The 23,648-nt window shown below is 38.8% G+C and overlaps 2 protein-coding genes across 8 annotated transcripts in view; both read left to right on the top strand.

Annotated features, from left to right (window-relative positions):
- plekhg2 (pleckstrin homology domain containing, family G (with RhoGef domain) member 2) overlaps positions 1-12,844 on the top strand; it is a 39,669-nt gene extending 26,825 nt beyond the window's left edge. For all 4 annotated transcript variants that reach the window (XM_060888979.1, XM_060888981.1, XM_060888980.1 and 1 more), the window contains 9 exons: positions 4,184-4,217; positions 5,209-5,301; positions 5,512-5,610; positions 5,760-5,798; positions 5,949-5,959; positions 6,089-6,334; positions 6,966-8,457; positions 8,543-9,455; positions 9,898-12,844. In XM_060888979.1, the coding sequence (XP_060744962.1) occupies positions 4,184-4,217; positions 5,209-5,301; positions 5,512-5,610; positions 5,760-5,798; positions 5,949-5,959; positions 6,089-6,334; positions 6,966-8,457; positions 8,543-9,455; positions 9,898-11,803 (4,833 nt within the window). In that variant the 3' untranslated portion in view covers positions 11,804-12,844. The remainder of the gene's footprint in view (positions 1-4,183; positions 4,218-5,208; positions 5,302-5,511; positions 5,611-5,759; positions 5,799-5,948; positions 5,960-6,088; positions 6,335-6,965; positions 8,458-8,542; positions 9,456-9,897) is intronic.
- Positions 12,845-14,178: 1,334 nt separating this feature from the next.
- il15l (interleukin 15, like) lies at positions 14,179-21,597 on the top strand. Of its 4 annotated transcripts, none has more exons than XR_009649624.1 (4): positions 14,179-14,681; positions 18,987-19,034; positions 19,369-19,516; positions 20,560-21,597. XR_009649624.1 is itself a non-coding variant. In XM_060888559.1 (4 exons), exons 1-4 carry the CDS (start codon positions 14,478-14,480, stop codon positions 20,662-20,664), a joined length of 474 nt encoding a protein of 157 aa, XP_060744542.1. In that variant the 5' UTR covers positions 14,179-14,477; the 3' UTR covers positions 20,665-21,597. The 4 variants fall into 4 exon arrangements, 2 of the variants coding, with proteins under 2 accessions (XP_060744542.1, XP_060744540.1); XM_060888559.1 differs by having other exon boundaries at positions 19,400-19,516; XM_060888557.1 differs by having other exon boundaries at positions 19,397-19,516.
- The last annotated feature ends 2,051 nt before the right edge of the window (positions 21,598-23,648 follow it).

The raw sequence follows: 23,648 nt of genomic DNA, 5'->3' as shown, positions 1-23,648 counted from the left end.
TTTATATAACTACTGATTTTCTGGGACTTTCACCTACAACAGTCACTGAAGATTATAAGTGAGAACAGGAAAGATTCATTCAAGAAGACAGTAACTCAGATAACCACTCTGTACAATTGTGGTGAGCATCTCAGGATGCACAATTATGTGGTAAAATAAAATGATAATAAAAGAGTTGATCTAAAACTATATTAGATATATTCTGACAAAAAATAAATAAATTTTGTGTGACTAACTATGATTAATTGCACACTTATAGTGAAATTAAACATATTCTATTTTTTTTGTTGTTTAACATGTTTATGTTTGCTATATCCAGGAAAGCGAACCATCACAACAGTTTTAATCTCAATTCAATTTCAATTTCCTGCTTGCCAAACTAAAACAGAACACACAGAATCTTATTTCTCTAATCGGCATTTAACCAGCTGCTAAGGCATACAGCTGACGTTTGTCTACTCACATGCCGTATACCTTGATCCAGTGTGGCTCAGTTTGCTAATAGAACCTGTGATGTGTTTTGCTTTTAAATATTTTAAACTCAATGAGCTATGAAGCTAAGCCAGTTCTTCGAAACACACAATGATAGCCAGTTCTTTGTATACACAACATTGCGTTTATCCAGAGTGCCATCCAGTTTTCTTTTAAAAGAGAAATTTCCACCTACTAGAGTTACTGGTGCTTGCGCCATTGTAGATGCTGAGTGATAAACTCGCGATGCCCAATAAAATCTGTGTGATGCAAATCACATTAATGACGCCCCTATTTGTGTTTTAGTAATTTATTTGCGATAAGGATTTTGTATTAATCACGTGTTAGCGCGTTAATGACAGTCATAATATATGTATATATGGACATCTCTTATCCCAAATTCATATAGGCCCCTAAATATATATATTGCAAAGGCACACTGATGGCAAGGTCAGAATTTGGCACCAACAGTATGAATCCGTGTACCCAACCTGCCTTTTGCCAACAGTCTACGGTGGTAGAGGTAGTGTAATGGTGTTGAGAAAGTTTTCTTGGCAGACGTTGGGCTTATTTATGTTAATCATCACGTAAATGCCACAGCCTATTTGAGTATTATTGTTAATCATGTAAATCCCTCCATGACCACAATTTACCCATCTTCTAAATGCTACTTCCAGCATGATAATGTCCAAAGCAAAATTAATCCCTAACTGGTTTCATGAAAATGACACTGAGTTCTGGATCTAAAAACCACTAGAAAACTTTTGAGATGTGGTAAAAAAGATTTGCAGCATGAAAGTGCACCTGAACAAATCTGCAGGAATTGTGTTAAACAGTTATGTCAACATGGACCAGAATCTCAAAGGAGCGTTTCTAATAACTGTAATTCATCCATCCATCCATCTTCTACCGCTTATCCGGGGCCGGGTCGTGGGGGTCGACACCCAGACTTCCCTCTCCCCAGACACTTCCTCCAGCTCCTCTGGGGGAATACCGAGGCGTTCCCAGGCCAGCCGAGAGACATAGTCCCTCCAGCATGTCCTCGGTCTTCCCCGGGGCCTCCTCCCGGTTGGACATGCCCGGAACACCTCCCCAGGGAGGCGTCCAGGAGGCATCCGGAACAGATGCCCGAGCCACCTTAGCTGACTCCTCTCGATGTGGAGGAGCAGCGGCTCTACTCTGAGCTCCTCCCGAGTGACCGAACTCCTCACCCTATCTCTAATGGAGCGCCCAGCCACCCTGCGGAGGAAACTCATTTCGGCCGCCTGTATCCGGGATCTTGTCCTTTCGGTCATGATCCACAGCTCATGACCATAGGTGAGGGTAGGAACGTAGATTGACTGGTAAATAGAGAGCTTCGCCTTGCGGCTCAGCTCTTTCTTCACCACAACAGCCGCATCACTGCAGAAGATACACCGATCCGCCTGTCGATCTCCCACTTAATAACTGTAATATCCACTTCAAAAAAAAAGAAGCCACAAGAAACTCTACCCTTTATTATTATTGCATTACAGCACATTCAGTAAGATTGCATACAATCTCATGGAATGTGACTGAAACAAGTTAGCTCCTGTTATAACTTTGAAACAGTCCTAAGCAACATTACTGTATCTCAAAGCCCCAATGTGAAGTGTCCATCAGTAAATCTTAATTTAGTGCCTACTGACTCATCACAATCAAGAATTGTCCAGAGCTGTGTTATAATAAGAAACTTTGAGAAAAACTAAATGATTATTAGGGCCTGAGCACCGAATGGTGCGAAGACCTATTGTTTTTCCTCGGGAGTATTTTTTTTTTTTTTTTTTTTTTTTTTTTTTTTTTTTTTTTCCCACACATTGGCCAATTGGGGTCCCTTAACATGCTCGAAAACTCTTGAAATTTGGCACACACGTCAGAGTCGCGCGACACTAGGATTGGACAAAGGTTGGAATACGGGCGTGGCAGGGGGGCTCTGTAGCGCCCCCTGTAATGCAAAAACAAACATTGGTGCACAGATCCGGCAATTATGTACGCACATGTACGAGAGTTGGTACGCATATAGATCTCATCGACCCGAACAACTTTCGCGCTCTAAACTATGAGCTCCGCCCAACAGGAAGTCGGCCATTTTGGATTGTTTTATAAGTGCATGCGGTGAACTTTTAAATACTCCTCCTAGGGAATTCATGCGATTGACATCAAACGTTGTGAACATGATGCCAAGACATTGCACTTGCTAAATTGCGAAGGGATTTTTGATATCTCGAACGGTGCTGCCATGGCGAGGCGACAAAGTTATGGCGAATTCAGAGAAACAGGAAGTGTCTAATATCTAAAGCAAAAAATGTCTTATTGGGATGACACGCGGTGTGTATGTTCGGCCAAGGATTCCGATCGCATCGATGTGCTTATTGTGAATCTCGGACATAGCGCCACCAACAGGCGCCAGGAAGTGTGTCAGTCACAACAGTTGCATGTGGTGAACTTTTAAATACTCCTCCTAGGGAATTCATGCGATTGACACCAAAAGTGGTGAACATGATGCCAAGACATTGCACTTGCTAAATTGCGAAGGGATTTTTGATATCTCGAACGGTGCTGCCATGGCGAGGCGACAAAGTTATGGCGAATTCAGAGAAACAGAAAGTGTCTAATATCTAAAGCAAAAAATGTCTTATTGTGATGACACGCGGTGTGTATGTTCGGCCAATGATTCCGATCGCATCGATGTGCTTATTGTGAGTCCCGGGTATAGCGCCACCAACAGGCCCCAGGAAGTGTGTCAGTCACAAAGGTGGATTTTTTCACAGTTGCATGCAATGAACTTTTAAATACTCCTCCTAGAGGATTCATGCGATTGACACCAAAAGTGGTGAACATGATGCCGAGACATTGCACTTGCTAAATTGCGAAGTGAGTTTCGATATCTCGAACGGTGCTGCCATGGCGAGGCGACAAAATTATGGCGAATTCAGAGAAACAGAAAGTGTCTAATATCTAAAGCAAAAAATGTCTTATTGTGATGACACGCGGTGTGTATGTTCGGCCAAGGATTCCGATCGCATCTATGTGCTTATTGTGAGTCCCAGGTATAGCGCCACCAACAGGCCCCAGGAAGTGTGTCAGTCACAAAGGTGGATTTTTTGTCAGCTTCATGCAGTAAACTTTTAAATACTCCTCCTAGGGGATTCATGCAATTGAGACCAGACTTGGCCAACATGGTGCAGAGATATTGCAGATGCGAAATTGCGAACGGATTTTTGATATCTCAAACACTGTTCTCATGGTAACGTGTCAAACTTTACTTTCTTTTTCAGGCATATTTAAGTCTTTTGGCGTGCTTAGATTAACTTGAAATTTGACACATACATCACATTTGTCGGCTGTTAAGTGTGGACAAAAAGGTCAGACAAAGGTGTGTCTCTTAAGTGGCTCACTAGCGCCCCCGTTTGTCTAAAATGTGGGGTTTCATTTACCTACAGTCCCCAAATGGGTCAGTAACAACATAAAATAGTCCACTGATATTTACCCACTTGATGCACTTGCCCACCGTGCATTGTTTTCTGGAAGGCACCGTATAGCGATGAACAAACGTGCGAAGGCCCGTCATCGCTGCTTGCAGCTATATTTAAACATTGTATTCACACAGTGTAACATGGTAAAGAGCAGTTTCAATGACAGTTTCAATGGGTTTTTTTGGTAGCTTACTCATTGTAATATTGTGTTTTCACAGGCAAGACAGGTCCTTGGTGATAACTTCTGTCCATGTAAGTAATGAGGGCATGTTTAAACAGATATTCATAACTATAATTATAATGGCTCCTTGTGGACAGTCAACATCATAAGCAGCATATGAACACTGTGAAAAACTGATAATAAACAAAATTTACATTTGGCTACATGCAAGTGAGGTTTTTTTCCCATGACATGGTTCAGATTATAGTCTTTTTAAACTGAATCATCACACACAGTGCAAAACCCCAAAATAAATGAACATACTGTGTGTATACAAAATCAACACCTGGTCACATTATTCATTCATGCATTCATTTTCTACCGCTTATCCGAACTACCTCGGGTCACGGGGAGCCTGTGCCTATCTCAGGCGTCATCGGGCATCAAGGCAGGATACACCCTGAACGGAGTGCCAACCCATCACAGGGCACACACACTCTCATTCACTCACGCAATCACACACTACAGACAATTTTCCAGAGATGCCAATCAACCTACCATGCATGTCTTTGGGCCGGGGGAGGAAACCGGAGTACCCGGAGGAAACCCCCGAGGCACGGGGAGAACATGCAAACTCCACACACACAAGGCGGAGGCGGGAATCGAACCCCCAACCCTGGAGGTGTGAGGCGAACGTGCTAACCACTAAGCCACCGTGCACCCCCCCCGTCACATTATAATTTAGAAATTAACACTACTCATGTGCTCACCTATAGGTGAAAAAAATTAACATAACAAAATTATGTAACTCCAATATAAATTGCCAATGAAAATCATGTTTTACAACATTTATAGTAAACCAAATATCTTTGTAGATATTAACAAATATTTAGAAAATTATTTTACCTGTGAACTGAGAAATATAAAAGCACAACCATGCTCAAGCTAATAAAAACATCTGCATATAATAACTACATCTTGGGTTTGCCAAGAACAGTAACTCCTAATGTCAGCTGATCTCATGCATGCAGATTTATAATAAGTAGATAAAACTTAATGAGCTATTTGTTTCTTAACATTCAGCACCTCAGTTTGAACAGGAACCAAACCGAAAGCCTGTTCCTTCCCCAAGATTAGATGATGCTCATGGCTTTCACAGAGGAAGAAGACAATCAGGTTTGAAAGTATAAAGTTAACTTTTTTCCCCAAAATGTACTTTCCTTTAACTTTATGGTGTCATCCATATTTATAGCCTAACAATTATTTAAAGAGGAAAGCAGCCAGTGGGTGTTTTAGAGACTACTTCAGAACCACAGGCTTTCATGTACATCTAAGGATCTGAATTTAATTATACTTTATTGCTACTTTACTTGTGCTATTCTTCAGAACCCCCTGAATTTATCTACACCCCTGAGAAGGCCAGGAAAAGCCTTCCCTTGCTCCTGGAAGGGAACCTGCCTTATCGCAGAGGGCGCAGACAGTCAGGTGAATCTAACAGTACAACATAACAACATTCATCACAGAGTACTGTGAAGTGACTTATAGGTCATTTTAGATTAATTCATAATTACTTTTGGGTTGGGTTTTGGGTTAATTAATTTTGGGTGGTTAAAAATGCCATCTCATGCTTCTAGCTCCTGCCAAAGACATAGAAGCAGCCTTCCAACAAAGTGGTGAGTGAGTTCTATATAATAAATGCTATTGGAAATGAATACATAACAGCTATAACATTTTTTTCAATTTCTGATATTTAGTCAAATAAAGTTTGGTTCTAATTTCTCTGTGTTCATTTTATTTCTGTACCATGCACCATTGGACAACAGCCTCTTTAAAGGTGAGAACTGGCTTATTTTGCACAGAAAATGTACTGTAAATTTTTAAATGAAGTCATAACATATGCTAAACAAAATAAAGGCTTGACCTGATAGATCTTCTCATGTGTTTGCATTTGTGGTTTTCTAAGGCTGGCAGTGAAGGTGAGCTCTACACACATGTAGAGAGCTTGGCCTCCTCAGGCAGTGCCAGTACTCTTGCATCATCAGTCATTGAGGTTGATTCAGGCCAGGATAAAATGGGTCTTGGTCAGGATGAAGATGAAGACATGTCACCTCTCCCTTCACCTCCAACGCTTTCCATCACTGAAGAAATCATGCAGTTTATCAATGAGAGTCGTGCACGAGAAGGCATGCCAGAGTTGTCTTCTAATGTGGTAAGAAATAAAACAGAAAATTAAATATTGCCACTGATATATTATTTATGTCAGGACTCAGCCCGGACTTTGGCCATGTGCTTTTGTTTATGTTGTGTGACGTGTCTGCCCCGCCCTTGTCTCTTCCTGCCTGCCTCTGCACACCTGTTCCTTATGTGTTGATTGTCATGTGTATTTAACTGTGCCTCGTTGCCTATGGCAGTGCGGAATCCTCTGTCGTTGTTCTGTTGCCGTCTTGTCTTTAGTCTGTGTTACTGTTCTTTGTTTTTTATTTATTAAATCCTGTTTTTTTTTTTTAAAGCTATCCTGCATTTGGGTCTGTTTTATCCCCGCATCCCTGACTATATATATATATATATATATATATATATATATATATATATATATATATATATATATATATATATATATATATATATATAAATTAGTATATATAATTATATTCAATTATATATATAATTGAATTAACTAAATCAATTTCAATATTAGTATGTTGTAAATTGGTAATATCAATATGAAAAAGAATTACATGGTTGAATGAACCCATAATGAAACTGTGTATTTTATATTGTTTATTATGTTTAATTGCCCACTTGAAGCATTGTTAATCAGTCTATTGTTCGGTCCACAGAGTGAGCCCAGGACAGAGCAGTTGGACACCCAGTGTACCAGTGCCCAGTCACAGGACCTAAAGGAGTATCAGAAAACACATGTAATAAAAGAGGAAGATCATCTCCATATTGTTTCCAATAACCCTCAGGATAATCAACCTCTAAAAGATATTCAAATAAATAAAGAAAATGACATGGAGCATTTTTCACATAATTTACTTCCTGACTCATCCTCTCCAAAAGATTTTACGGACGATATTTCCTCTGAAGTGGCCAAACATAGCTCTGAAATTGGAAGTGAATCATTGGAATCAGAGGCAGTCATAGCAGTTCTAATGCCTGAGAAACTCATTGGGCAAGAAGGTGAAAACGCTGCTGCCAAAAATAAAATATCTGCCTTAACAAATCAAATGGAGGAAACTAACATTAGAACCCCAGGTGAGCTGGGTGATCAGTCCTCTTCCATACACAAACCGACTGATAATCCTCTCTTGCCTATAGGGGAAGTTGAACAAAAGCTGACTAAAAGTCACAGGCAGATCATTGAAAAAATTCGCAGCTACTATGAGGCAGCAGAGGCAGTGGCTGAGGATGGACAAATTTCACGTAGGAATAGCTTTTCTAACATCCCTGCTGGACTGGTAAAAGACTCTGTGTCACGCTTTAATTTCTTTGTTCACCAAGACAGTGTATGTGATTCTGAGAGTGGACGCTCTGATTCCAACGAGAATGAAATTACATCTGCATCACCTGCTGTACCTGAACAAAATGCAAGGAATTTCAGTCAGCCTAACTACACCGGTGTCGATGCTGAAGTCAGCCATAACAGCCCAGGGCAAAGTAAGACTGAGCCAAAATCTGATGATGATGAGAAGGTCTGTGACTTTAAACCCTGTATGGAGCTTTGGAAAGAGAAGGAGAGAAAAGCCTCAGGAGTTCATGAGAAACCAAAAGTGTCTGCTTGTAATGAGGGTGGATTTACTGATGACAAAGAAGTTTGTGCAAAATATCAATTGTCTGATAGGAGGATTCCTGTATTCAATGAACAGCTTGAACCTGAAAAGGACAAGAACAAAAGCTTAGAGCTTAAGAGCCATGAGAAAACACACAAAACTATCAAAGAAGCTCAGTCCACTGCTGTGCCCAGAGAAAAGACTTACCCTAATGGCAGTTTGGAAGGTCTACCCAGTCAAATTAAAGTGGAGCAGTGGTCTCGCCATGGTAAGGCGATCACCTGCAGTACGACACTTTACGAAGGCATTGCAGAGGTGTCAAGTCTAGGATTCTTTGAAACTGCTCCAATGGATCAGTGTTTAGCAGAGAACTCAGAAAAAATTCTGAGTAAGGTACAGATGCTAGCACAAATGTATATGGCCAAGTCAAGTTGTATGAAGGTACCATTACATCAGAAAAGAACACGGTTAACAAAGGGACCATGTAAAGTGAATATCCCTTTAAAGTCGCAGATACTGCTACATCAGGCAGAAGTGAAGACACAGAATCACCTCTCAGGTAAGACTTTATTTTTATGTATGATATCTCAAACTATGCATAGGTGTTGTGATTTAAATTCAGAGCTTGTTTTCTTTTTTGACAGATATTCACATGGAGTCTGTTACACACTCTGCACCTGAGTCATTTGGGCATGTGGTTGTTAAAGAGCAATTCTCTACAACCCACCACCAAGAAAATTATTGTGATATTACTGGACAAAAGGAGCAAGTTGAAAGTCTTGAAGCTAGTGCAGCAGAAGTCATTTCATTCGAATCCTCCACGATTTCAACTGAGTTATCATCTGAAGTAATGGAACAACAATTGGCCACAAATTTGGTAGTAGATAAAACTCTGACCTTTAAGAGGGATGAATCTCAAAGTCAGCTATTGGCTGTGGACAAACCAGTAATGGATTGCTATTCTAACTTGATAAATGAATCAGAAGAATTTGTAGGCCTCAAAGAAGAAGCACACAGTGTTGAAGAGACGAATGATGGTTTAATTAATAAGACTTCTGAAACTTTACTGTCTACAGAGGAAACACCATGTGATACCCAGCTGACAGATACAGTAAATAATGATTCCAATAATGTTTCTATATCTTACCCTGAGAACTCCATTCTGAAAGAAGATGTATCCCCTGTAAACATTGTGGATACATCACTTCCAATAGAATTGGCTGTGTGCTTAGAAAATGGCGTCTCAGAAACAACATACAACAGAAATTTCCAAATGTCACCAGATGTGCTCAACTTTAATGAATCACATCAGTCATGTTTTTCACAACTACAATGTCAATGTTCACCTGAAACAAGCTATGCAAATGTACCACCTCTACTCAGTTCCAGAGGAATTGTAAGTCCAGAGTTAGAAGGCCAAGAGCCAGTATGCAAAGATTTATCAGTCTTGAGCCACCCCCAAGCATCGCCGCTCTGTAAACCTGACATAGATGATCTGCCTAATGTGATGGGAAGCAGCTTGCCTCCCTGGAACACACCAAACCTATCCTTTCAAAGGTACTTCCCAGAGTATGTTTTTATTTTCCACTTCAATGTAATAAATTGCAGGGTATTTTTTATGTTATAAAAAAATAGAATATTTTCAGTGAATTTGATACAAGGGCAATTCAAGTGACAAACTGAAAGGGTTATATGGGGTTACAAAATTGCAGGGGCATGATAAAACGGGAACAAACTGCTAACTTTTTTTTATGCCAAGGCATCAGTATAAAAAATGATCAACGTGATATAAAAGAAAACATTGCATCACACTGGGAGTCAAAACTCCAAAACTGCTGCAAACTCAAAAATATATAGAGAGACAAAGATAATTAGATTGACTGATCGAAAGATTGATTAATTATTTACTAAAAATTAATATCTGTCTCTAGTTTTGGTTTGCTTATAATTCAAGAGCTTACTAAATTTAATTGTCATCTTATTTATGTTTTCATTTTAGACTTTCACAGATACAACCCTGGTCCAGAGAACAAGATCCAGGCATTCCTTCATCAGCTTCTTTGGTCTCTTCCAGTAAACCATTATGTGATAATTCTCCAAGCATTCCTTCAAGTTTCTCTGACTTAAAGTCACCATCTGCCTTCAGTCTTAACCTTCGGATGCGCTCACCCTCCCCAAATATAATCCAGTCAAACTCCTCTACAAATTCTTCCCTTGCCAAATCACTTGCTGCTTCTTGTATTAGTCAGACCATTTCACAAAGCATGGCCAAGTGGAATGCTCGCATGCAAGCTACCTCTCCCCCTGGAATTTCCAATTCAACGCATACATCGCGTCTAAGACTGAGGTCTCCTTCCCCTAAATCTGTCATCCAGAACTCATATGTACAGTCGGATTCTAGCATTTTACCAACTAAATTGACAGGAAGCCAAATTCCAAATTGTCCTCCTTCTCCTCGCTGTTCTAATAGTCTGCGATCTAGCCCAGCAACTGTACAGTCCCCTCCTCCTTATCACAGCCAGAATTTAGTGTCCCCTGCTTCCCCTGTACATATCCACTCAGTACCCTCTGTTACTCATACTGAGGTGGATCAACTCGAACAGTCTTCACATACTACACTGAATAGCAATAACAACAACAATAACAGTATTTGTAATAATGCCTGGACAAGTAGTAATAAAAAGCCATCAGCATCATCCTTATTATCATCATCATCACCATCATCACAAATGTACAGAGCTCCTCAGTCTCATGATCCACATAAAGGGATCTCCCACAACAGAATTGCTCGGCCATTCCTCTCCTCTGAGCCTAACTCACGTGTGCAGTCCCCCACAACCTCTCACTCACCATCTCTGATCACACGTATCTGTTCCCCACCACTTGTCCAGAGTAGTGCTGGTCCATTAATAACCAAGCCTCCAAATCCACGGACTTCCAGACAGGGTGGGGCCAGTCCTTTCACACCATTGTCTTTAGAGCTTTCTCAAACACCTTCAACCTGCTTTTTGTCCCCATGTGCAAGTCCAAGGGTAACTTCCCCACCTCCTATTGGCATTCCTACAAACATATGGTGTATTGTAAGCCCTCAGCCCAGGAATCCACTACTGACACCTTCCTCTCCAACAAGTGCAGAGGCAAGTTCTCTTTCAAGAGGCTCCAGAATCACTTCACCAGTGTTGGGATCATCACCATGTTCACTGTTCTTTTCTCAGAACCAGAGAAATCCAGGAGGAAGCAGCTTGGCATTTGAGAACTTGACAGGAAGCCCATCAAGTTCATTCAGAAATGAGCATAGATCCTTTGCTCAGAATGCACTGTGGACAGTAGATACTGATTCACACCCAACTAGTCCTCAAACACACTCCTGTAATGGTTCCCCTATGTGTGGTAGTCCAGGAGCTCACGCTCCTATTGGGGGGACTGCTGAGAAAATCAATGAAGCTGGAAAGCAGCTAACAAACTTTAACTGGCCAGAACTGCCTGAAATGTCATCCGTCTGTAACACAAAGGACAACTCTCAGCGTAAACTTTTACCCTCAACATCTTGTCCTGAAACTGGACAAGAGGACTCAGAACTGGGGAAGGCTACTTGCCGGAGTAGCCTCATCTGTGCCTATGTGGCTCAAGCCACCCCGATACCTGAAAAGAACAGTCATATTCAGTGCACAGATGATGGAAAACAAGTGGATAATGTGTTAATGCAAGGGATCAAGTCACCATTAAAAACCAGTTATGCCACGACTGTCAACCTACAGATTGCTGGGAGTGGGAGAATTGCATCCTTTAGTAATGCCCAGGTTAGCCTGACTCAAACTTTGGCACCAGTGACAGAGAGCCAGGGCATGAGAAAAGTCAGCATAAATGGCTGCACACTGTCACTGCAGAACTGCAAAAGACTCTAAGTGGAACTCATCTGAGGCATATTAAATTGTCTCCTGCTTTTACCAAGCACTTTACCATGTGTACCAATGAGGCAAGTAGAGATTTATGTCTATTTTACTGAGATGACGAATTACGGGTGTCAAGAACTTTGTTTTTACTGCTTATTGCTAACTCTTTAGCGGCAAAGGGTGCTTCACATACAACTCAACTTTAGTGTACTGCTCAACCAGAATGTTTGTTTTTTTAAGCAGTATAATTTTAGTATTTTTATACAATTGTAAAATATTCTAATTTCTTAGTAAATTAACCAAAGCCTTTGTGACAATTTTTTTTTCTTTAGCTGAAAGAGGCAATTCTCTTATTTATGAAATAGGGTTTTTTTTATGGCACTTATCTTTTTACTGTATTTTGCACAATTTCTTATGTGGTCCAGACATATATAAATGATTGTTTTTCACAGTAAGAAAAGAAATTTGTATGTATGTAAGTAAGGGAAGGTAGAAGAATGTTGCTTGATTTTCAGTAAGGTTAATCAAACATGACAATGCTTAAATCGAAAAAAAAGGTCATCATTCCAAAATCATATTGAGTTCATTTATAGACCTAATCCGCCACATCCATTAAAAGCACCTTATTAATATCTGTGGTAACAGAAAACTTGGCTCTATGATTTACCTATGCTTGATAAAATGTTGCTAGTCTGCTTCTGTATAAGAAAACTAAAAATGAAACTCATTAGTAAGAATCAGAATGAAATTTATTTAAAAAGAAATACCATAATACAGACCATCCTGCCTGCCCTTCCTGCAATTAAATCATTATGCAACATTTGATGATGTGTACTTATAACTATGTATAGTTTATACTATATATTGTATAATTTGATACTATAATATGTATTGTGATAAGTATATAGTTATCAAAAGTATGATAACTATCAAAGTATGACTATGTGTGTTTAAAGAATTTGCAGCATTTCATAATTTCATATTCAAGCTATTTGAATACACCCTATAATAGGAATTTGTTCCCTCATTATAAATAAAAATATGTGTTTCTTTTCTGAATTGTCATCTATTTTTATTTCACACTTTGGCATTTTAGAATTCATATACTGTATACACACACACACACACACACACACACACACACACACACACACACGTACCATCCACGTTATTAAGAACACCTGTACACCTCTACATTCATGCAGTTGTCTTGTCAGTCAATCATGTGGCAGCAGCACAGAGTCAAAAATCATTCAGAATCAGGTCAAGAGTTTATGTTGATGTTCACACCAAACAACATAATCATGAACAAGTGTGATTTCTGTGACTTTAATTGTGGTATGGTTCTTGGCGCCAGATAGATTGGTCTTTACAGTATATGCAGAATGGTGCAAAACAAAAACAAAATCCTGTGAGCAGAGGTTCTGCAGTCTGAAACACCTTGTTAAGAGAGATCAGAGAAGAATTACCAGATATTATGGATATATTAAGGATATTATGAACTCAGGTTTCCCAAATAGGGCAGTTGAAGACTGCTTTTATAGGCTGCTGTTTTTGGGGGTTTTCTGAACAGCTCTCACAATGTTTTTTTTCTACTCTGTTGTTTTCCTTCTCTAACCTTTCTGATGTACCAGTGGCACCAGAAGCTGTAGAACAGACACAGGGTGTAGAACAGAAGTACAGGCCTAGGGAAAAAACAAAACAAAAAAAGAAAAAGCATTAAAAAGCAGCTGGATGCATTTACTGAAAGTAAGGGACATCCTTCCAAATATTTACAGTAAGTGTGTTTTACTATAAGTCTATCTCTTCCAATTTGTTTGCTCACCTAAAAAGTATGTGTTCTGCAAATTTTCTACTGTAAGTTCTTTAACACGTCTAGGTGTATATATTAAGAAATTAATGCTGAAATTCATATCTATCGTCTCATTTATATTTTTATCTCAATCCTAATATCTTCAGTCTAGAAACAAAAGAATATGTCACTCAGGAAGGCACTATTTACGGTGTGAAACAGAGGAGAACTCGTACTCGTGCACAAGTAAACGCAGAAAATCAAAAAAAATCATTGTGAACGTTATGTAATGTTAATGTTCCTGGTGCATGGAGAGTTATATGACGTTTTTACGCAAGGAGGGCGTTTCCCTTTATATAATGGTCTTCATGCGTTGCGAGTCTATACTGTAACAGTAAGATGAATGGTTAATGCATGTTGTGCTTCTTTATATTGTCATGGGAAGGGAAACAGAATGTTTTTTTCGGCATGGCAGTTTTGCGTAAAAATATGGACTAAGGCTAAAACGCATGTTCTTTCACTTATGCACCCTGACCGGATTCTGGTTTGTTAAAGCTTGTCACTGTGGTAATTCTATACAAAGGTATAATCTTGCGTACGTGTGTTGATTTTGTGTGCTGTTTTGCCTGTTTTACATGTTTTAATAAAGGCGGGGCTTTAGTGATCTTGTATCTATGAGATGCCAAATGAAAGTTATTTAGTGTCGGCACTGCGCAGTGGATCCAGCACTTGCACAGCAAGGAAGCACGACATTTGCATAATAACCGTTTTGGTTTTTCTTTTTCTTTTTCTTCCCACATTTACTTGTTTCCTCCACTGGGTGTTGCGAGGGCTTGCGTTTGTGGATTTTCCATTGAGCGGAACTGATTTTTAGGACGTAAGGAACATGTGCAAATGCGGAGAGACTCGTTGCGCATGGCGAGCCGGAGCTGGAACATGGTTTTAAGAAGAGAAGACCAGCACCAGGTTTACATGGAGTTAACACCACTGCTTTTCTATATTGGGGCCATGGTTTTAAGACAAGCTAAATGTAACTCAATTTGCAGTATAGAGACTTCAGAATTGGTGGAGGCGTTCCTGCTCAAGCTCACCAAAATGGTACTGAACCGTATTCGTCTGTCAGATCTTTCTAAACTCTTGTTTCTTTTTCTAGTGTCTATTTCCTTCTTTCTATTTACATGAAAGAGAAACTAGCTCGCTTACTTAATTACTAATTTACACAGCAGATCACTATAACTCCTGATCCGTATCACTAGCTGTCTCTACCCTAGATATTTGCTTCAGCTTCTACACTTATAGTTGATGTCTATCAAAAAGGGGTATTTTGTGCTTCACAGAGTATATAACTGTGGGAATTTGGTCACATTGCTCTCTGTGATTTCCCAAGACTAAGCAAGCCTAAAGCGCTTACTGATAAAGATGAATGAATGCACGGATAAATAGATTAGGTGTTGTACCAGGCACTAGAATTAGAACTAAAAATCCAAATATATTGTTATTCCATTTCGCGCAGCCTGCATCTGACATCTGTTCTTTTAATCATTTGCTGGACGAGTGAAATGATGACCAAGTGAAAACGTTTATTGCTATTTATTTTATTACCGTTTGAAAGCTGGTCGAAAGGTCAAGCAATTAGTTAAGTAAGCAGATATCATTAGAACTCTATTAACTGTAATTGTAAACCTATGCGTGAAATAGGACACAATCTGCTGCAGGTTATCTAATAATATATTTTAGTATTTTGAACAACTGTTTCAGATATAGTGTGACTTGACAGAAGTGTTCTGTGTGTGTGTGTGTGTGTGTGTGTGTGTGTGTGTGTTATTGGCAGGGAATTTCTCAAGATTTCTGATCATAATTTTTTCCATTACTTGCAAGCTGCAAAACAAATCTCTCTCTCTCTCTCTCTCTCTCTCTCTCTCTCTCTCTCTCTCTCTCTCTCTCTCTCTCTGAGCCACCTGTTTCACAGTCATGTTTTTTAAGTTATTTCTAAGTTATTATTAAACCAACACATTTTGGTGTCTCAGAACTGGTAAGAAAACTTGAGGGCTTCTGCATTCATGTGCCACATTGTTCCTCTGTCACTGAGAGAATCATTAAACATTCATGTTGACTCTCTCTTATCGGCCAAGAAATATGCCAACATTAATACCGAGTCAGTGAGGACAAGATAAGAAGAAGAGTACATGTACAAATATTGCAATAGTTTGAGTGCAAGTCCTAAAAGTACACTCCAACTTTGTTTCTTAAGACGTTTTATGAGTTAAAGAATTGTACTTCATTTCAAACAATTTCATGAGCAATATGTTCATAATCATCAAGAGTCTGCTTTTTTGAGATGGAAAAAATGAGGCATTCTAGGTAAGGAAGTAGATTATCTTTTAATTGAAATTGCACTGATTACTTTAAGTTCTGGTGCACAACCAATTCCAAGTTTCCTCTTATTTTTTAAGTCAGTGTAGACAAATATGCCTTCTTGTTGATCATGGTTCTTGATGAAGCCAATGGTTTCGACTGAAGAGTCCTTTTTGGAAAGAGTGAAATAAATTTAAATAGTTTCCCAATCGAAGGCACGCAATGCAATACTTCTAACTTTAGCAGAATACAGTGGATTTTTATATTGTTGAAAAATTTTAAAGACATTTGTATAATGTCTTTTCCACTATAGTGTTGTACAACATCCCACACTGCATTTTCTCAATTGAATAAATACATCATCTTCTTGTTGGAATTTTCATTGTGAACATTGTTCACTCGCTTGATTTATACTTCAAAATGGTGTAGAATACTGCATAGATATGCATATTGTGTTTTGAGATGGCGCCAACTTGGAGATAAGCATCACGCAGAGCCAATGATGTAAACCAGTTCTTTGGGTGCATGCCATTAATGCAATCTAAAATAGCAGAATGAACTGCTGTGATACTGTATATGCAATGTGATAAATAAATATAAAATACTTGGTATAACAATAACAGTACTGTGTCTATTTGGTCTGACGTGCACAATGCAAGACGCTTAATGTGAGTGGTATTACAGTGCATATATACAGTACATGCATACAATATTTATCTTACAGTACACAAGAAGGTATGCAGACAAATCTTACCACCTCAGATGTTTATGAGAGATGATGTATGACAAACGCTGGTAAAAATTAGGTGACGGGAGATCAAGTCAGTCTTTGCTGGATTTATTAATAGAGCAGAGTGTCAGATTTATTAATAGAGAAGAGTGTCAATATTTCTGGTAAGAATTGCTGAGTATAGGTTACAACTGTGACACTATGCGCTGGCTCAGTGGCCATAATGGCAATAGAAAATATTGGCTTAAGCAAAACCTTATATGTGATATCCATATTTTCCATTTGTTTGAATAGTAAGTTGCTTATTAATGTGTAGATCCCACAGTGAAACCAATCTGATGTTTGGAGACATTTTGCAACTTTAAGAAAGGTTTTGACTAGATTAAGTGTTTTCCAATGTAAACTGTAATCCTGTGCCAATGAAGAGCAGCCAATGCTCCCAAGTACACTTCTAAAACACTTCTAGCAAAGTGCCTCAAATGATTGTTTATGCCCAGTGTTCCTCACTGTTGGCCTCAGTTCCCATTTTAGAATTCCCAATTTAGGAACGACCCGAGCCCAACCACATCTTTTTAGAGAGTCTGAGTTTCTTCATACTCGAAGGCGATGATTTGATTTTCAAAAGACAAGTTACTGTCTAAGTGCAGTATATATCCAGTTAGTTAGTTTTCTTATGCAGAAATTTACCCATAGTCAGGACCTGAATTTAGGGGATTTTTCATGCATTCCAATTTCTTATAGACACATTATACAAATAACAAGAGTTTCATTATGGAAATGTATTTGTTTGCTTACATTTAGTTTGACCTATTACCAGGAATATAGTATTACCAGTTTCTGTGGTGTGCTCGGATTTCTCCATGAGATTTCTCACGTCTCACGCTAATTTCAACGCTCTTGCCACAATAACATGATTACAGTCTTGTGTAGGAGGATGCAATCAACACATTTGTTTAATTCTGAGCCACACTTCATAGTGAATGGTCTGTTTAATGGTGGAGAAAAGTGAAGCGCGAAAAAGAGTGGAAGCTTTAATATTCTTTCCAAATCCGAAAGCTGGCAGACACAGAGTGACTAATCAGGTGCAGGTCAGGTGATCTGTATACACCACAATGAGGCATGAATGAGGCACAACACAAATCATGAGGTACAGAAGAAGCAGTCATACCATGGGAGCATGTACCGTGTACAAAGCCTTGTTCTTGACACAAACACGGTGTAAACTGCATGAAGTGAATGAATGAAAGACGTAATAACTGTGTGGTATTTGAGTGTTCATTGTGAGCGTAGCTGTGTATTCCTATGTGGCCATGCTTGTGGACTGCAGAGTATGTGATCCTGATGTGGTAGTGATTTTGTAAGCTTAAATTTAAGTTTTGCTTCCACAAATCCAACGAGCACACTTTCATGTAGACACTTTGCACGCTTATTCAGAGTAAATGTTATTTTAGCTGCTGCCTGTTTTGACCACGCGCCCAAGATCCTCTTTATTTGGTGCTTAAAATTATTTGGAATCGAACCCAGACCACAGCAACCAGATCACGGGATCCTGCCGCTGGACCAGTCGGAGTCTTACACTCTTAGAGTAATATATTTAAAAAATAAAAAGTGCTGAAACCAAAACTGAAAGTGAAAACTAAATTTTGACAACATGCCAACTGCAGCATAGTAAATGCCTACAGATAATTTATTATCACACTGATACGGGTGCCATGTGTGGAGTAGATTAACCTTTAACATGATAATACACGTAAAAGCTGAAGATAAATGAATTCATTAGATATAATACCTAAACTATTCATATTTCATTTCTTTATCTTACATTAACAACCTTATTTTACAAAAACAATAATAATAAAATCATAAAATAAAAACAATAGCAAAAGCTACAATTTAGTCATTTTGATACTGATACCGGGGGCACGGTGGCTTAGTGGTTAGAACGTTCGCCTCACACCTCCAGGGTCGGGGTTCGATTCCCGCCTCCACCTTGTGTGTGTGGAGTTTGCATGTTCTCCCCGTGCCTCGGGGGTTTCCTCCGGGTACTCCGGTTTCCTCCCCCGGTCCAAAGACATGCATGGTAGGTTGATTGGCATCTCTGGAAAAATTGTCCCTAGTGTGTGATTGCGTGAGTGAATGAGAGTGTGTGTGTGCCCTGCGATGGGTTGGCACTCCGTCCAGGGTGTATCCTGCCTTGATGCCCGATGACGCCTGAGATAGGCACAGGCTCCCCGTGACCCGAGGTAGTTCGGATAAGCGGTAGAAGATGAATGATGAATGAATGATACTGATACCAATGCATTCTTCTATCATAACAGGAATTTAACGATTTCAGGCTATACACTCCAACACTACAAAATTATAAGGTATGTGTTTCTTGCATGTAATAGTATTCTTCATTTTAATGTCTGTAGCTCATGAGTACACTTTTTATTATTTTATATTATTGTGCTGTTTTTTTACACTAATTGACAAGTCAGTATTTCTGAGAAATGTTGAGAATTCCTTGGGAACAATTTCAACAGCACCTAAAGCAGATTCTCCCCGTTACACGTGTGTGTTGTATGTTGCAAATGCATGTCTAAGCATATAAGCAAAAAGTTTTCTTATTTTTATTAAAGACATGATTTCTTTTTATGTATTATTTTAAATGCATAGTCATAAAATATTTTGGTGTTTTTGCCCGTGTTTACCGTGCAGGCTTCAAGATGTTGTCTTCTCACTCCAGCAGAAATGTTCCAGATCTACATTGGAGTGCTTTCAAAAGGAGATGACCGTCCTTGTTAAAGAGACTAAGGAAAATTCCAGTTTACCCAAAAGGCTCCAAGATCTCCAACGAAGACTTAGTGTGAGTATGATGTCTTGGTCAACAAAAAACAATAAAAAAAAACTCTAACAGATAAAAATTTGCTTTCGTTTGTACTGCTGAAGAAGAAAAGGTGTAATGTATGTTGTGGAAGAACATTTGTGGAGTTTGATCCTTTGCGGTTAATGTTCATTTTCAACAATGGAATTAATTTTATTGTACTATAAAGTCATTATAATGATTATGTAGTATATTAAGGAAACAAAGGATTATTTTTAAATCTGTGTACAGTATTTATATGTAAAGAATCTTTTTCGTAACAATGTCCGAAATGTACACCGATGGTTAAGTCTATAATGAGAAGCCTTTTTGTTGATTCTTCAGCCAGACAATTTTATATCATTTAATCTGAGCATTTCCTTTTTATCTGATCAGATAAGTAAACTCAGCCCTAGGTTTGACTATTGCACTGTTTGCCTGTGAACTTTTTTTGAGCATGTCTGGCTTAGTGCTAGCATATACTTTTACTGCTAAGCTAAATGAGTTTTGAGATGATTCTTATATGATTACCAGTTCACCACTTTATTTATAGGTGCCTTTCAAGTCATTCAAGTTCACCATACAAATTCAAATACGTAATACATAATAAAATAACAGTAAACAACAATTAAACAATATTTAACCAGAGAGTCTGTGTTACGTGAGAGAATTCCTGAGACGAGGAGCGGCGTGACTATAAGTGCTCTAGTGCCCATGGTGGTTACACAGGCAGGGGGTGTTAAGAGGAGCCTAGATGAGGAAGCGTGGTGAGTATCAGCAGGAGGGAGCAGAGAACTGTTTAAGATCTGTGAGGTATGGTGGAGCAAGATTATGAAGGGCTTTAATAGTGAGGAGAAGAATCTTCAAATCATTATGGTGGTTAATAGGGAGCCAATGGAGTTGTTTAAGGGAGGGGGTATATATTTAGTATATACAGTATACTGTATATTACTTAACAGTAAAAATCATGCTGAAATACCAAGACATTTTGTCTACTTAATGTGTCATAAAAACCTTTTCTTGTGTGTTCCTGTTTTCTATTATAGAACAAGATGCCTCCTTGCCCAAAGTGTGAGGTCTACAACGAAACACAAGCTGAAATATTTCTTGAGACTTTGAGAACTATTTTGCAATTTATTTGCACCACTTAGACAAAATCTGGATCTCACTGAACTAACATGCTTTGAAGAAGCTGGGTATTCAGGAGAAATGTATTTCCTGAGTTGAACCCTGAGTTTGTAGCTCTTCTGCCTCAAAGATTGAAATTTCGCATGTGCTAACATGCTGTTCTGCTCACCACATTTGTAAAAAGTGGTTATTATATTCATCCTGTCAGCACCAACCAGTCATTCAATCAACCCATTCTCCTTTTAGCTCTGATGAACAAGATATTTCTGCTGAAAGAATAGCAGCTCACAGTATGTTCTTTGTTTGTTTTATGTTTTTGTTTGCATTGTTCTGGGTAAATTCAAAAGACTGTTGTGTTTGAAAAACCAAGAAGATCAGAAGTACATGAAATACACAAACCAACTCAACTGAATCTGACAACCAAGCAACGTTTAATATCACTGAGAAAGCTATTCTCCTCATTTAGGTGTTTTATAAAACATTTATTTAAGCTCTTCACTATCAGCCTGATTATATGCATTTTGCTGCTGCCACATTGGCTGTTTATATCAAGAACATGCTTGTGTGCAGAGGTTCTGTATATATATTTGCACATAATATTATATTGTTTTATATTTCACTCAGTTAAAAAATATAGGTTTCACATATAATTTTTGCATTTGGTTTGACTGGAAACTACCTCTATATTAACACTAAAGGCTTTTAGGAAGGAATGCAAAGTCAGCTTTCAGTATATCTGTTTCTTGTTTACCTGCTTATCATGTTTCAATGTTTCACATTTAAATGTATATTTAAGATTTGTTGACTCGTGTGTTCTAACTAACCTAAAAGTTATGTCATTAACATATCGTTGCACAATTCTTACAGTAAAAGCAATATTTTCTTGGGATATTTATTTGTTTTCTGTTATTTAAACAATTTTCAGCTTTGTTATAAATAAACATTCTGTCATTTAACTTTTTTCCTATAAACGTCTACTTCTGGGACTTACATTTTTATGCATTTTATGTATCAGTGGCAGCCCAATGCCCAGATAAAATGGGAGGGTTCCACCAGGAAGGGCATTTGGTGCAAAATTAAATAATTAATAATATACATATTATAAATAATATACAAACTGGGCAAACTGGTAGACAAGCTTCATATAATGCTGTAATAAAATGTTTTAGTCAGGTGTGAAAAATGCTGTAAAGTAACAATGCTTTCAAAACTAAGTCTAAATAGTTTCTTTTTATTAATTAACTAAATGGAAATCCAAATCAAATCAATATTTGGTATGAACACCATTTGCCTGCAAAACAGCACCAATTCTTCTAGGTACATTTTCACACAAGGTTGTTAAAGGAACTCAGCAGGTAGGTTGTTCTAAACATCTTGAAGAACTCCATGGACTCCAAGACTCCTTGTTCTTCAGTACACTGATGATAGTCTTTAATGACATTGGCTGTAGGTTTGGGGTTGTTGCCTGCTGCAATATAAATTTCAAGCTAATCAGATCCCTCCCTGGTGGTATTCCATTATGGAAAAGTATCTGCCTGTATTTCTCAGCACTGACGACACCATTAATCCTGCTCAATTCTCCAACTCCATTTGCAGAAATGTAGCCCCAAACTTGCAAGGCCCCTCCACCATTCTTCACTGTTGCCCACAGACACTCTCCAGGCCTTCATCAAACAGGTCCTATATTTCTGTGCATAGTTGAGTCATTTAGCCTTGTTTCTGCATTGAAGGTATGGCTTTTTGGACACAATTCTTTCTTGAAGACCATTTCTGGCCACTTTAAGACCAGTAGCTTTTCCAGACAGACTTTTCTGATAGTTCTTTGCTGATGGCCAATCTGGACCAATCCATCCATGTGGAATGGGAAGATGATCTGGCAACCTTGCTGATGCGATATAATTGCCTTGAGTCTTGTTGCTGTCCTCAATCTCTCCATGGTATATGACCTGTGACATGACAACCACAACCTCTTCCACAACCTCAGCTTAGAATACAGAGCATGGAAATATTTCCAAATCAATCAGGTTAGACCAAGATGACAGTAGGCATCAGGTATGGCAAATGTTTTAATGCAGGGCTCTCAAGTGTCACACACTGAGCGTGACAGTCACTCATTTGGGTCTTTTGTCACGCTCTCCCGCCACACATTGTATTTGTCACGCAGAAAAATGTACTATTTATGATATATTTAATAAGCCGCAGCGCCCAAAATGTATCTGTCCGCACCACTCTCTCTATTGAACCGGGCAGGAACCAAGCGCGTCTCCCCTGGAGTTCTTAGTCGAGCCTGACACTTATCAGCCAATCAAAAAAAGAGGCTACACAATAGCCAATCAGAAAATAGCACTATTGTACATGGGTAAGATTTAACGCAACCACCAATGAAAAAAAAGCATACCTTGGAATTGTTCAGCATCATCCTCGTTCACCCACAGAGAAAACCACTGGAGCTGCGAGCATCAATTTGAGCACAGAGTAAGTCATGAACAAATTAACAACTTGTTTGACACAAACAATTACATTTTGACTGCTGTTAGAGATGTTTCCCAGATAATCAGCATCAGTTTTTCATGAGTCTCTGTAATTTAGACAACAGTTTTACAGCCTGCACTGACAACACCTGCTCAGAACAAGTAGTCTTGGTTTTAGTGCTTCCACATTCTAATGCTGATGCCCAGAGGGTATTTTTGATGGTTGGTTTGAACAAAATCTCAACACGAAACAGCTCGTCTCTGGATGGGACACCTAAAAATCGCTGGGCTTGAGCCGAACTGTTTTAAATGGGAGCCAACATCACAAATGATAAAGGAGTCCAAAAAGGCAACAAACACTTACAATAAACAACACCAGTCATCTCTCTCTCTCTCTCTCTCTCTCTCTCTCTCTCTCTCTCTCTCTCTCTCTCTCTCTCTCTCTCTCTCTCTCTCACACACACACACACACACACACACACACACACTTTTTATGTTCTTATATATGTTGCAAATTAATATATATGTTGCAAATT

Source organism: Tachysurus vachellii, chromosome 15 (assembly GCF_030014155.1).
Source record: "Tachysurus vachellii isolate PV-2020 chromosome 15, HZAU_Pvac_v1, whole genome shotgun sequence".
In the NCBI taxonomy this organism is placed as follows: Eukaryota; Metazoa; Chordata; class Actinopteri; order Siluriformes; family Bagridae; genus Tachysurus; species Tachysurus vachellii.
This window is presented reverse-complemented; position numbering and strand designations above follow the sequence as displayed.

Coding starts and splice junctions, on each gene's coding strand:
- il15l (XM_060888557.1), top strand. CDS start 14,478: ATGCGGAGAGACTCGTTGCGCATGGCGAGCCGGAGCTGGAACATGGTT. Junction 19,035..19,396: donor CAACACTACAAAATTATAAG/GTATGTGTTTCT, acceptor TTCTCACTCCAG/CAGAAATGTTCCAGATCTAC. Junction 19,517..20,559: donor ATCTCCAACGAAGACTTAGT/GTGAGTATGATG, acceptor TTTCTATTATAG/AACAAGATGCCTCCTTGCCC.